The sequence below is a fragment of the Pholcus phalangioides genome, unplaced genomic scaffold, assembly GCF_987345545.1.
Source record: "Pholcus phalangioides strain wild (caught in Gottingen) unplaced genomic scaffold, Ppha-v1.0 ptg000020l_1, whole genome shotgun sequence".
Classification (NCBI taxonomy): domain Eukaryota; kingdom Metazoa; phylum Arthropoda; class Arachnida; order Araneae; family Pholcidae; genus Pholcus; species Pholcus phalangioides.
This window is the reverse complement of record NW_028301613.1, coordinates 6,500,210-6,512,772: the sequence shown is the minus strand read 5'-3', so window position 1 is coordinate 6,512,772 and position 12,563 is coordinate 6,500,210. Positions and strand designations below refer to the sequence as shown.

The following is a 12,563-nucleotide window of genomic DNA, read 5'->3' as shown; positions in this document are numbered from 1 at the left end:
CCTTGTAATCATCTAAAAATATATAACCAGTCCTTCGAGAAATCTTGTATCAACAAGCAGAGAGGAAATTTCTACATACATGTATAAACTTTATTCAGGTATTTGTAAATTTAAGAACACACTCGCCAAGGAATCAAGCAAACATAACAGGTCTTGTACATTTTACTTGAACAAGGAAAATCTGCACTCACGTGTTATGCTCGACAAATGAAGAGATAATGCTTCGTCTTGAGAAGATCCAAGTTCCTTCAAGAAATTAATGGTCGCTTGCAATTCATTTTTTGTTTCGTAGTGCTTTTGTACTAGCGAAGATAGTAAAATTCCATTCACCCAATTCACTGTTATGGCGTTCTCGGCATATATGGGTTCAATAAATGTCTGAAAATTGAGATAATGTTCACTATAAATTTTTCATTTGAATTAAATTTTGTGCGGTCTCTCATGCCGCCACAACATTCACATTTTTAGAACCATAGTTTCGGAAGCTTGTGGCACTTTCACAACAGGGCTAGGCAAATCTATTGTTTGGGACATGGTTTGGAAAAAATATATACATGCCTGGTCATAATTTCCATTTCCCTGACGTTGGTATACAAACGTGTGTATCTGAATCAATATTTTATTACAAGTTAGGCATGTAAAATTTTAGAGATTTCTCCAACCCTGTTACTAGAAGCTTATTTTACAAGGGCAGCTTTCAGGCTACAGCACCTATAACAAGTTCGAGAGGTGGCAAATGCAAGGAAAAAATACAAGAAAATTAATAGAATGAGGGAAAAGCGGATCCGAATGTCTAGAAAGCAAGGGAATAGGTCAGTGAGTGATCAAATGAGTGACAGCATGCAAGCATGTGAGCGCCCAAAAGAATGGAAGAGACCAGGTCAGTGAATGACCAAACAAGTGACAGTTTGCAGGTATGCGAGTGATGGAAGATTGATCTAGCGATACCAGGTCGTAGTGACCTAAGGTATATGCAAGGATTTGAATAAGCGAAAGCATGCCTAAAGTGCAAGGGACCAAGTCAGTGGATAACCAAAAGAATGTCACTCGCATGCTTGCCAACTCTTGTCAGTGTGCAAGCACCTGGTTCATGGGAGATGAAGGGAACTAGGTCAGTGAGCCACTAAAACAGTGACCTAGAAATGCACAAGCGAGTGATCAAAATGATGTGCAAGCATGTGAATGACCAAAAGAGCAACCTAGAGAGCAAAGAACCAGGTCAGAGAACGGCCAATACAGTCCAGAAAGTGTGCAAGCATGCGGGCGTGACCAAAAGAGCGACTTAAGAAACGGCATAGTGGTGAATGGTATAAGTGGACTATATTATACACACGCCAGAAACTTTTGGGAACGAGTTTTCAAGAAAACTAGACTAGAATATGAAAAGGGTGGTAAAATTTAAGCAGCCCACCAGGTGACAAAACCATAAATCTGCTTCTGCCTGTCACAATGATGCACCCGTTACACTTCAACTAAAAAAAAACACTAAAGAACAAACTAATTCATGTGAACATTTACACTATTTCAACAATTTACATAATTCAAAAAACTATTAGTATTCTCTCATAACCATGCTCTAGAAATATTTACCTGAACATAGTTCAACGTATTATTCTTATTTCGATTCACGACGTTTGCAATTAAATTGTTGATATCCAATCCATTGACTACTGGTGCTGCGACGTTAGTCATGACTACATTCTCAAATGTCTTGAAACCATCGATGTGGCTATCGCCGTTGGTCGCAACTACCATATCCAGTACTATGTCATTAATCATACCTTCAACATTGATATCTAACATAGAGGAAAAAATTCTTGTCAAAAAGTCCAGTCACACAAATGTTGAATCAAAATATTTGAAAATTCCCCACCCCCGAAATATTGTCAGACTTATGCAAATAACCTATTGGATTTTGATATAAAAACGAAAATAAACCAATGTGAGCATTTTTTTTACAGGCGATTTGATAATGATTTTTCATTAGTGTTTATTTAGATAATTTGGGAGAAAAACTTTATATAATTTAATATATTTTTTATATGAATGCGGCGACATTTGTGTAAAGGTAGAGTGAAGATAAAGATGACAACCCCTAATGGAGAATGGACTTGCCCTAGATAGTCACTCTGAAACACGTGATATATGTTGGCAATTGGCCAACATTGTCTGGCAGATAATGTTTTGTTTTCCATCTGCGGAATGTTCGCAAGCAAAGAAGAGCAATGTGGTTTTTTTTGTGGTAGAGTAGTTGGAGTTCGTAAAGTGCATCAGCGAATGAAAGAAGGAAGTGTACAAAGAACATATTGTCATTGAGTCGTATGCAGGACTGACAAGCGTTTCTAATGTGCACTCTTTCCTGTTGAGGAGTTTCCCTGCAATGATAAGAACAGAACCGAAACTCATTTCCACCATCTTGCTGATATCCCTTGTGGCAAGTCGTCTGTTTGAGCTGATTATCCGGTCGCCTTCTCTCACCAAAGTGTCTGTGATAATGAGTTGACTTTAACAAGATTGCACATCATTCACAGATTCCTGTCTCTCGTGGAAGCGCTTGTGCCAGACCTGCATGCAAGTCAATGACAGTGCATGTTCTCCATAAACTGCCTTCATTTGCTGATGCACTTCATGAACTCCAGTTCCTTTTGCCGCTAAAAAAAAAATATACCACTTTGCTCTTTACTCAAACATTCCACAGACGCAGATGATAAAAACCAATTGCCTGCCAGATGATACCATGGGTAGTCGCTCGGCCAGCAGCAAGTCCATTTTCCCCAGTAAGGGTACTTCCTTACCTTTGCTCTAGTTCTAAAAAGCACATCTCAGATTTATGTAATGCTGTGTCACGGAGGTGTTCCGGCATGAAATTACTTCGAAAATAAAGAGTGACACTTTGATATTTAAAAATCAACTTTACAGATCATAGCTGCTTGTATTTCTCTCACGTTATACATTAAAAAATTATGCCTCCAGCGACTCTTAGTGATCATTTGCAGAATTCCTCCTCTGCAAGAAATATTCTTATACCACCTTCCCACAATAATGTTCTAACTGTAGTATTTTTGTCCAAGTTTATAGATTCCTTACGGCTAGACCAGGGGTTCTTAACCTTTTTTCATCCGCGACTGAAAAATCAGCTTCGTAACCCATGGCACTGTTTTTCGAAGTTAACGAAACCAGTGACAATAAATACATTTATAACGCAAGTTGTACAAATCCACTTACTCATCAAGGTAGCCACTGCTAATCAAATTTGAATCGTGACCCATAGCGCAAGAATTTCTGGCTGTAAGTGGATTTGTGTGACCCATCTCACAGAGACCTTGCGGCCCATAGGTTAAGAATCCCCCTTTCAAAAATATACTCTGGAAACAATTTCTACATTGCATAACTGCTAATCTTGGAGAATAAGAATTCTGGCATGGATCTGAATTCAGAGACGACACAAAAATAGAAGATATTCCCAAAAAACAAAGTAGAGATTTTACATAAATGAAAGTAAAATAATGGGATTTTTTTCACCAAGTAAAACAGCCAAATGTTACGACGACAATCAGAAAAGTACATTAAAAAAAGCGAGGAGAAAACTAAAATGGCTGAAACCTGTGGCAATTCCCCCCCCCCCTCCACAAAATCATTTCTGAAAATGTCAGCAGACTAGCAAAACGAAAAAAAAAAATAAACGGGACATTGTGCCAAATCACCTAACAGTAGGTACAATAACTGAATGTAAAATCATTAGTGGGACACTTTCTCCACTAAAATTGAAAATTTTTGCGAACCAGCATTTTAGTTGATCATGTCAGATTTGATTACATTTTTCAACAATATATTGACATGGCATATGAATTATGTTTGAAGAACTGATTTCTCCAGTTTTTTTTCGTTAAAAAAAGAAAATGAAAGTTTCTGAAAGCAAGAGAGATTATAAATTTCATTACGTGAAATTCTGCATCCGATACTTACTTTTTGCATGAACATCATCATTGAATGTTATTTCGGCTTCGATGACTTCATCTTCATATACATTGACAATATTATTCACTGCCTGCGCCAAGTCAATACCATTAATTGATCCCATCACTGCCAGGTTTGTATAAAACTTGATGTCTTTCGCAAAATAAACGTCGCCTGGAATTGTTCCTGGATCCGATGTTAATACCACATCAGATGGTATACTGATGCCATTTAAATTACCTGTAATATCGTCGAATTGGTTTATTATTAGAGACATAATTTTGCAAAAGAAAGTTTTAAAATATGAAATTTCATATTTAAACTTTTTCAAGTATAATTACAGCCATGTTTTAATTATGGCACGTTTTTAATTTAAATTAAACTCCGCTCTTCAAAAAGGTGAAATACCAACATTTTCTTTACATTGTCTACTAATAACAGTTTCCTTGTTTCAAACTGAGCACAACTCAGGTCTATCGTCATCTATAGGCAATTTACTACCTAGTGAGTAGTGCCAGAAGTGTGAGTGTTTGAGATACTAAATACGGAATCTGACTGTTAGGTACAATTTTTCAGTGCTGCCATCTATATTTCTGAAGTGAAGTGCAATGATTGAATACCTGCACTGTTTGTAGGCCTATTGCTCTCTGTGGCGAGACTTTAAGAAGTTGGGAACCACAGAAAACCAACTTCAGCCGACCACTACAGTGGCGATAGCTGGATTCAAACCTGGCTGCTTGCATTGCGAGTCCTTCACTATGACCACCAGCAACAATCTACTAATAACTGTACATGCAACTCTTAAACATTCTTCAAGAGAATTTCTAATGAACTGGTATATGTAGGAACAATTTGTATATGTGTATATACATGGTGCCAACATTTATGTTGCTGAAATTATGTATATTTTGGGTTATACTGGTGACCTTTTGAAGTCTGCATGACAACTAAAAGTGTGTTGGTTTATCACTAGAAGTGGCCGTTTTAACATTAAAATTTCCCCTCATCCTGTATCACTTCTATAAAAAGCATTTTTTGGAAAAAGCTTCCAGAGCAATAAATTTAGGCATACGAATGATATTAGTGTTGTTGCGACTTCCAATGAGCCAAAATATCTATTTGCTGGGAGGCTTCATTCATTGCGTTGGACGTCGCGTGTAAAGTCAATTTTTAAAAATGATCTGTTGCTGTAAACATATTGTGCCCTTCATACGTCAAAATTTGTTTTTTTTTTGCAAAAATGTCTTTACTTCGATGCTTAAAAAGATTTCAAGACTTACAAAACTCGAGCGAGAATGGAATGATCAAATTATGAAAATTATCTATCGATTCCATAATTTTTTACAGAACAAAAGTGAAAGTCAACTGAACTTTTTTTTTTTTTTTTTTTAATATGACCTAGAACTTCATTTTAAAATTTTCTTTCTTTCAAACTGAGCACAACTCCGGTCTATCGCCATGGGCAATTTGCTATAGAGTGAGTTGTGCCGGAAGAGTATATAACAGTCTGAGTGTATAGTGTTGTGTCAGATTTCAGTGCCGTCATCTATACTTCAGAAGTGAAGTGTAATGATTGAATATTTATACCATTGTAGGCCTGCTGCTCTGTGGCGAGACTTTAACAGGGAGATTGGCTCGCATTCGAGCCTTGAAGTTAGAAATCATATAGGACCAACTTCATCTGACTACTGCTGTGGTGACGATAGGACTTTACCCTGGATCCTCGCGATGCGAGTCCGTCACTATGACCACCACGGTGGCTATATTTTGAAACTTTTTTTTTTTTTTTGAAACCGAGCACAACTCAGGTCTATCGCCATGGGCAATTTACTACCTACCTAGTGAGTTGTGCCGGAAGTGTAAGTGTGTGTACCTAATAGTCTGAGTGCGTATCTAGTGTTGTGTATGATTTTTCAGTGCTGCCATCTATATCTCAGAAGTGAAGCGAGTGATGTGTAGTGACTGAATATTTGTACTGTTTGTAGGACTGTTGCTCTCTGTGGCGAGACTTTTTAACGAGGAGATCGGCTCGCATTTGCGCCTCAAAGTTGGGAACCATATATTTTGAAACTGAAGAAATATACCTGGTTCAAATAATCTATTTTTCACAACAATCACATGCAACAAGGTGATCTAGTTTATGCAAGAGAATATTTGGCTTTCAAAAGCACAAGATGGTACCCAAAGTACATGTACCGAGCAAAATTATAACCAATTTTCAGTTTTAAAAATTTTTAATTATCGATATTTCACGGAAAAGTAAAAATCAAATTTTTGTATTCATTCATCAAAATTTACACAATTGTCACATTTATAAAATCACAAAAATTTTACATTTACCACATCAATTTCATAAAAACGAAAAAATTAAATATCCCTATTTATTACTCTATTCGAGAAGTAAAACATTAAACTAAGCACAAGAGATTAACTTGAATTCGCACTTCAAAGTTAGGAAATCACAGAAAGCGTGAATTTCAGTGAACCAGGCACAGCCATCTGTTACTTACTAGCCTGCAATTCTAAGATAGGTTTCCTTAAGTAGCTTAATAAATAGGAGCTGGCTTTCCACAATAAATAAAATAATTATCCAAAAAAGGTATTTTACATAATTATATACTTCATATCTACGGTTTAAGGTAATAAAAGCAAATGTTATACTAGAATTCCCTCTATCACTTCAAATATGCCGATTGCTCTCCTGAATTTGAAATAATTAACTCAATTTTTTTTTTTACACAGTTGAACCAAGAGAATCTTACCGTTAAAAGTTGCATTAAAGGCATTTAATGCTCCAAAGGTCTTTTCACCGTCGATGATCTGATATCCATCTTTCCAGACAGTTGTTGAAGAAAGTTCTTTCAAATCAACTCCATTTAATTCGTTGGATACAAAAACTCCTACCTTATTGGTGAGGACGTCGACTCCTAGGTCTCCAACAAATGTTTTTTTACCAGTTATCACCTATAAATACAAGATTGTTCAAGCGAGAAGTTTATCAAGATATTAGAAAGGGGACATGCGTTTTAACCTGAATAGTGCCCGACAAAATGGTCACATTTCAGTTGTGATGCCATGGAGATGTTTTTAACGATTGTTCTCAGTGTTATTTATGAAAACTAAATCGGCGTTGAGCAAAAATATTTCAGTGATTTTTAGGCGCTGATTCCAAATCAGACATTAGTTTTTGACATGAAGTAAATCTGATAAAATCAGAGCCGAAGTTAAATTTCAATATTAATACATAAGCAGCATACAAATCACATTTGAAGTGTGCGAAATATAAGTCAATTATAAACTTAATATCAATAAATGACCACTAATGTCTGATTATGACAAATGTAATATTAAAAATAAGAAATTGGATGTCGTAGCCCAGGTTGATAAGGTACTTCTAAAGTAACAATGGATGTTCAAAAGGTGTTGCAAGTTCGATACTCGGTTCATCCTTATCACTAACTTTCCTGACGCAGAAGTACAACAGAGATGGCGACATGACTACAAAAAATAAACGTAAAAAATAAAATAGCTACCGAAAGGAAGTTCCACATACAGGGATTTAGTGCACTAACCTCTCAGTGAGTATAAAAAGGAAACAGCTGCAGTTTATAATCGGCAATAAATTTTAGGTTCCAGTCTAATTAGCCCTCGTTCGCAGAAAATGACAGTGATGCGACCAAAATAAGAAAATAAATGAAAGTAAAAATTCAACCCAAAAATTAATGGCTGCAGACTATATCGAAATATTGGGAGTATGCATTGCATCTCAAAATATAGTGCCAATGCGGTAAACCAACGCCAGTTATAAAATCAGCTACCCCAATGTACCCTAAACCATTGAAATTTCATTGGGAACATATGTTTTTTAAGCAGTGTAATCATTGTATGAAAGGATGACATCACTCTCCGCTATTGTACGAAGATTTTTTTAAACCACTGGCTTGTTGCAAAGATTAATTTTTTTTGGAAAGAGATTCCCCGCAAAGGCAGTTGAATTTTCTCTTTTTAAAAATTCCATCTTTGCAACAAACCAGTTGTTAAAAAACCTTCGTAATCATTGTATGATAACTATCCTTCTGGATTGTTGGTTACTCTGAAACTGAACACCAGATGGTGGTTATTAGTCAGCTACAGATAAAAAATGTCTAACTCTTTAGTTTAGGACCTTACTAACCATATGCACAGCCTTGATTTATCACCACATTTACTACCATTTTGCCACTGAAGAAGTGCGCTTCAGTTTAAGACTACAAGTTAACATAATAGGACAGAACTAGTTCGACTAACTCCAGCCGTGGAAGTTTGAAGTTATAATTTTATATAGGAACAAAACTTGTTGTGTGCCGTGTACAAAAGTCTCCCGTGTATAAAATCATGTGGTTTGGTTTATGCTATGCTGAAATCAAAGCAGGGTTCCTTGAGAAATCCAATCATATTTTTTAATGAATAAACACCACATATTAAATACATTCAGTAATAAAGTCTAAATTTGAGTCAAAGACTTGACTGCCAAGAACTAAACCATTTTATCTTTCAGGGCAGTTATTGGGCACGGTCGTTACTTTCGATGCTGACATTTTGTCAACTACTGTAAGGATGCGTCCGTACTTGGAAACAAAACCATGCAACAAATGCCAATAGTGCAACAAATCGGGTGCTGTGTAACTTCTTGTAGACCAAAATCATAGGTCGATGGTCTATTAAAGATAGACTTGCAATTTGATTACAACTGTGTAGACCAGGAGTTCTCAAACTGTGTGCCGCGGCTCCCTGGTGTGCCATCTATCTTTGCCAAGGACACTGCAGAGTGACGGCCTCACAAAATTTTTTCCTTTCTTAAACTGCCCTAGAGAGCCATGAATAAACATTGATTAGGGTAAGGGGCACCACGAGTGGAAAAGTTTGAGAACCCCTGGTCTAGACAAAATCAGATTTCATAGACAAAATAATGCAACTGTCTACAATGTGGACGTAGCTTCATGAACATCGTTCAGGTGATGGCAGATAAAGACACTGTTCTTTATGAAAGGCAAATGACTCAATATTAAAAAAGTAGGCATCTTTAAAATAGTAGGCATTTTCAACCTGTTGCTCACAGGCACCCAGAGTCTTCGATGCTCATGTCGGATTTTGTACTCGTGAGCACTTTATCAACATCCCAATTGACAATGATCAAGGGATGATTCATTCAAGGATTAAGATCCTGATTTCACACATACATATATCAAATTTGTCGTAAGGGGGGCTCTTCTTTCAATAATGGGTAGAGACAATGCTCGCAACAAGAAAAATGGCGAACTCTGGACTTGAGCATCAGCTGGTGACGAGATTGAATTTATACAGTTGATTCAATGTGGAGGAATGTGGAAGTTAATGGATGAGGCTTAGAGGCTTTCACCCTACTTGTGTAGAGGATGTCTGCTACAGTAGTAGACAAAAGCTCGTGTTTAAAGTTATCACAGTGCAACAGCTCGGAAAGATCTAATGGTTTAAATTGAATCTGACTATGAAAGTCTACCATTGCAATACTTAAGATTTAAATGAACAGTAAATGAACTGCATACAAATTTAGCAAATCACGTTCATCAACTCACCTGATTAGAAGATCTACGAACGGCATCTTCAAGAAGTCTGCCAAGGTCAGTTCCATTAACTGATCCCACAACCTCCAAATAAACTGCAGATACACCTGGATATATGTGAAGGTCTCCGGAAACTACCTGATATCCACTGTCGCCAACTAGATTATCTTGTAGCTCATTCAGCGAGATTCCATTAATCGTTGAAACATACAGGTTGCCGTAAATACGAAATAGCTCTGAATGGACATTCTCAGGCAACACTTGACGATCAGATTTTAACCTCAGGCCATAAGTTATAAGCTGTTAAAAATATGTGCAGTAAAAATCAGTTAACAATAACACTCATTTGCACAAATGCAAATATACACGAGTTCTTTTATACATTTTCACTATTGAATGACCTCAAAAATAAATGACAAAAAATTACAAGAACCCGTAACAATTCTTAGATTTAACTAACAATTTCAATTAAAAATAGAGGCATAAATGCAAACAGGTCTTCCACTGACACCATTTGCTTTTATGTGCATTGTAAATTTGAGATTTTACGTACAACAATTTCGTTACAAATGCGGGCTTGTGAACCTGGTACCCCGACCAGTATCACTGGATCTGCCTTAAAACTACCAGCAGATGTAAAAATATACATTGTGAATATTTTCCAAGATATACGAGCCTATAAAGCATTTTGTTGAGCAGTATCGTTATATGCCACTGGTAGTCAAGTGGTCATTGTGACACTCATCACGAGGACCAGGGTTCGAACCCCACCCCTCGCCACAGTGGTGGTCAGCTGAATTTGGTTTTCTGTGGTTAACTTTGAAAAGCAAATGCAAGCCAATCTCCCCGTTAAAAAGTCTCGCTACAGAGACCACGCCTGCAACGCCACAATTATTCAGTCAGTTCACTCAGTTAAAAAAAAAAAAAAAAAAAAAAAAAAAATATCGATGGCAGAACTACACACAACAAGCGGGTAACACAGAAAAAACTTCACTACACACATTCCAAAACATACCAATTTGTTAGAAGTTCCACAGAGGAATATGGACCAGATGCATGTGTGGTTTAGTAGTGGTAATATCATTAAATGATTTGAAAGACTTCAGAGAGAAATTGGGCGAGCATATAAAATTCTCACATAATTTGCAAAGACAGTAACCAGTTGATTCGTTGCTTCTAAATTTGAGACGCGTGACATCACTTCTTGAACTTGTAAAGATGAATTAAGAAATGTTACATAAGGTATGCAATATAAAAAACAGCTATTCCAGCATGCACAAATCCATTAAAAATTCACGAGAGGAATTTTTTTTATGGATGTGCGATTTAATAGTAGCCACAAGGCAAGTCAGATTTTACGAAACCATCAGTATTAAAATTACTTTATTCTTTTATTTACAGCATTGTACGCAGGTATAACAGTTTTAATTGTAATTTTTTTTTAAATAGAGGGTTTTCAAAAAAAATTTGTTCCCAATTAACTTGTCTTTCGATACAAAATTTCACAGATGTACATTAATTTGACTTGCACCAGAGATGCACAACTTCTGGTCGTGGGTGCATTTGGCCTTGCAAAACAAAAATTCCGGTAGAGAAGTACCAACTTTTGGCCATGGGGGACTTGAATGCAGAGAGGAGCTCACGATAATGAGATCTCGTAAAGATTAGAGACTAAGCATGTGCACATTGGTAAGAAAATTATTTCTAGTCCAGTAAGGGCCTCAGAAAACAATTTGTCTGCCCCCGATACGCTTAAGACGGCCCTGCACCTAGGATGATGGTCATGTTTCCTTCATAAAATATAGGAAATCTGGATACCACTGATTAAAGTCAATTGTCAAACAAGTTACAAATTACAGCGTAATTAATTGTCGTAGGAAAGTGAAGTTGCTAATTTTGGTCGAAAAACTTTTCAAAAACATGTTATGGAAATAATCTTAACTCATTTTCAAAAATTAAAGTAAGCCTTGTTGAAAACAAGTGAAAAAAACTGGGTATTTTATGGAAAAGTTAAGGTGATGAAAATTTCGGGAATGTCTTGTAAAATTATAGGTCATATTGGTCACCCTATAGTTTTACATATACAAGTTTCTAGAGCACAGACGTGACAGAATTACAGCATATCTGGGCTCAAAGACTGAAAAAATGTTGTGCATCCCTCCGACTTGCACGATAGGTGAAACCAACAATAACAGTGCAACTCTGGGATATTGTTTAAATTGCGAGATAACTAAAATGTAAAATTCTCATAATTATCACTGATTACTAAAGCAAATAAATGAAAAAGAAAATTAGAAATTTAAAGATTCTATAAATTGAAAAGAAAAACCCTCAAAATATGAGTTGTCAGGTTGCACTTACCTGATTCAAATCACATCCGTTGACAAGCCCAAAAGAAAACAAGTCGCTATTCACAGGAACATCAAAAGACATGGTTATTCCACCAGTTAAAACAGCATCTTCATCGATCCTGATGGCATCATTCAATAAAATTTCATCTAATTTTGCTGGTGGAATTACTGACAACGAGCCTTTCACGAGAAATTAAAAGTATTTAAGCCAAGGAAGTCAAACAATATGAAAATTTTGGCAAACATAAAATGTAATCAGATATGCATAAAAATCATTCAAAATTTTATAAAGCATGCTAGATGTTTCTTTGCAACAAAAATTTTCATCGTACAAGAATGAAAACTTTGTTTTGTTATACAAACATCTAGAAAAATGTATGTTTAAGAGCTACCAGACGTTTTTTTAGGAAGGCACATGTTTTTTTTTATGTCATTTCAAACGTCATCCTACATTTTTAAAAATTTGCCCTTTTGTCTTTCAGAATTCCTGGATCTTTTTTTTCTCTAGAGAATTTTTTCACTTTGAAACATATCTCTTCATTGACAGTGTTTGAGTTTTTTTTATAGAACACAATGTTTACAAGCTTTGACCAATCACCTCCGAAACTCCCACAATACAAGAACCCAAGTTGCCTCCAAGCAGGGCAGATGCTATTATAATAGCGGCTTAGCT

At 36.2% G+C, this 12,563-nt stretch overlaps 1 protein-coding gene across 1 annotated transcript in view; it reads right to left on the bottom strand.

Annotated features, from left to right (window-relative positions):
- LOC149070869 (uncharacterized) overlaps window positions 1-12,563 on the bottom strand; it is a 63,880-nt gene that overhangs the window by 11,176 nt on the left and 40,141 nt on the right. The window contains exons 20-25 of the mRNA XM_089248324.1: window positions 11,901-12,070; window positions 9,552-9,839; window positions 6,720-6,921; window positions 3,967-4,197; window positions 1,591-1,796; window positions 192-378 (exon numbers count right to left, since the gene is read on the bottom strand). Of these exons, the coding sequence (XP_089104450.1) occupies window positions 192-378; window positions 1,591-1,796; window positions 3,967-4,197; window positions 6,720-6,921; window positions 9,552-9,839; window positions 11,901-12,070 (1,284 nt within the window). The remainder of the gene's footprint in view (window positions 1-191; window positions 379-1,590; window positions 1,797-3,966; window positions 4,198-6,719; window positions 6,922-9,551; window positions 9,840-11,900; window positions 12,071-12,563) is intronic.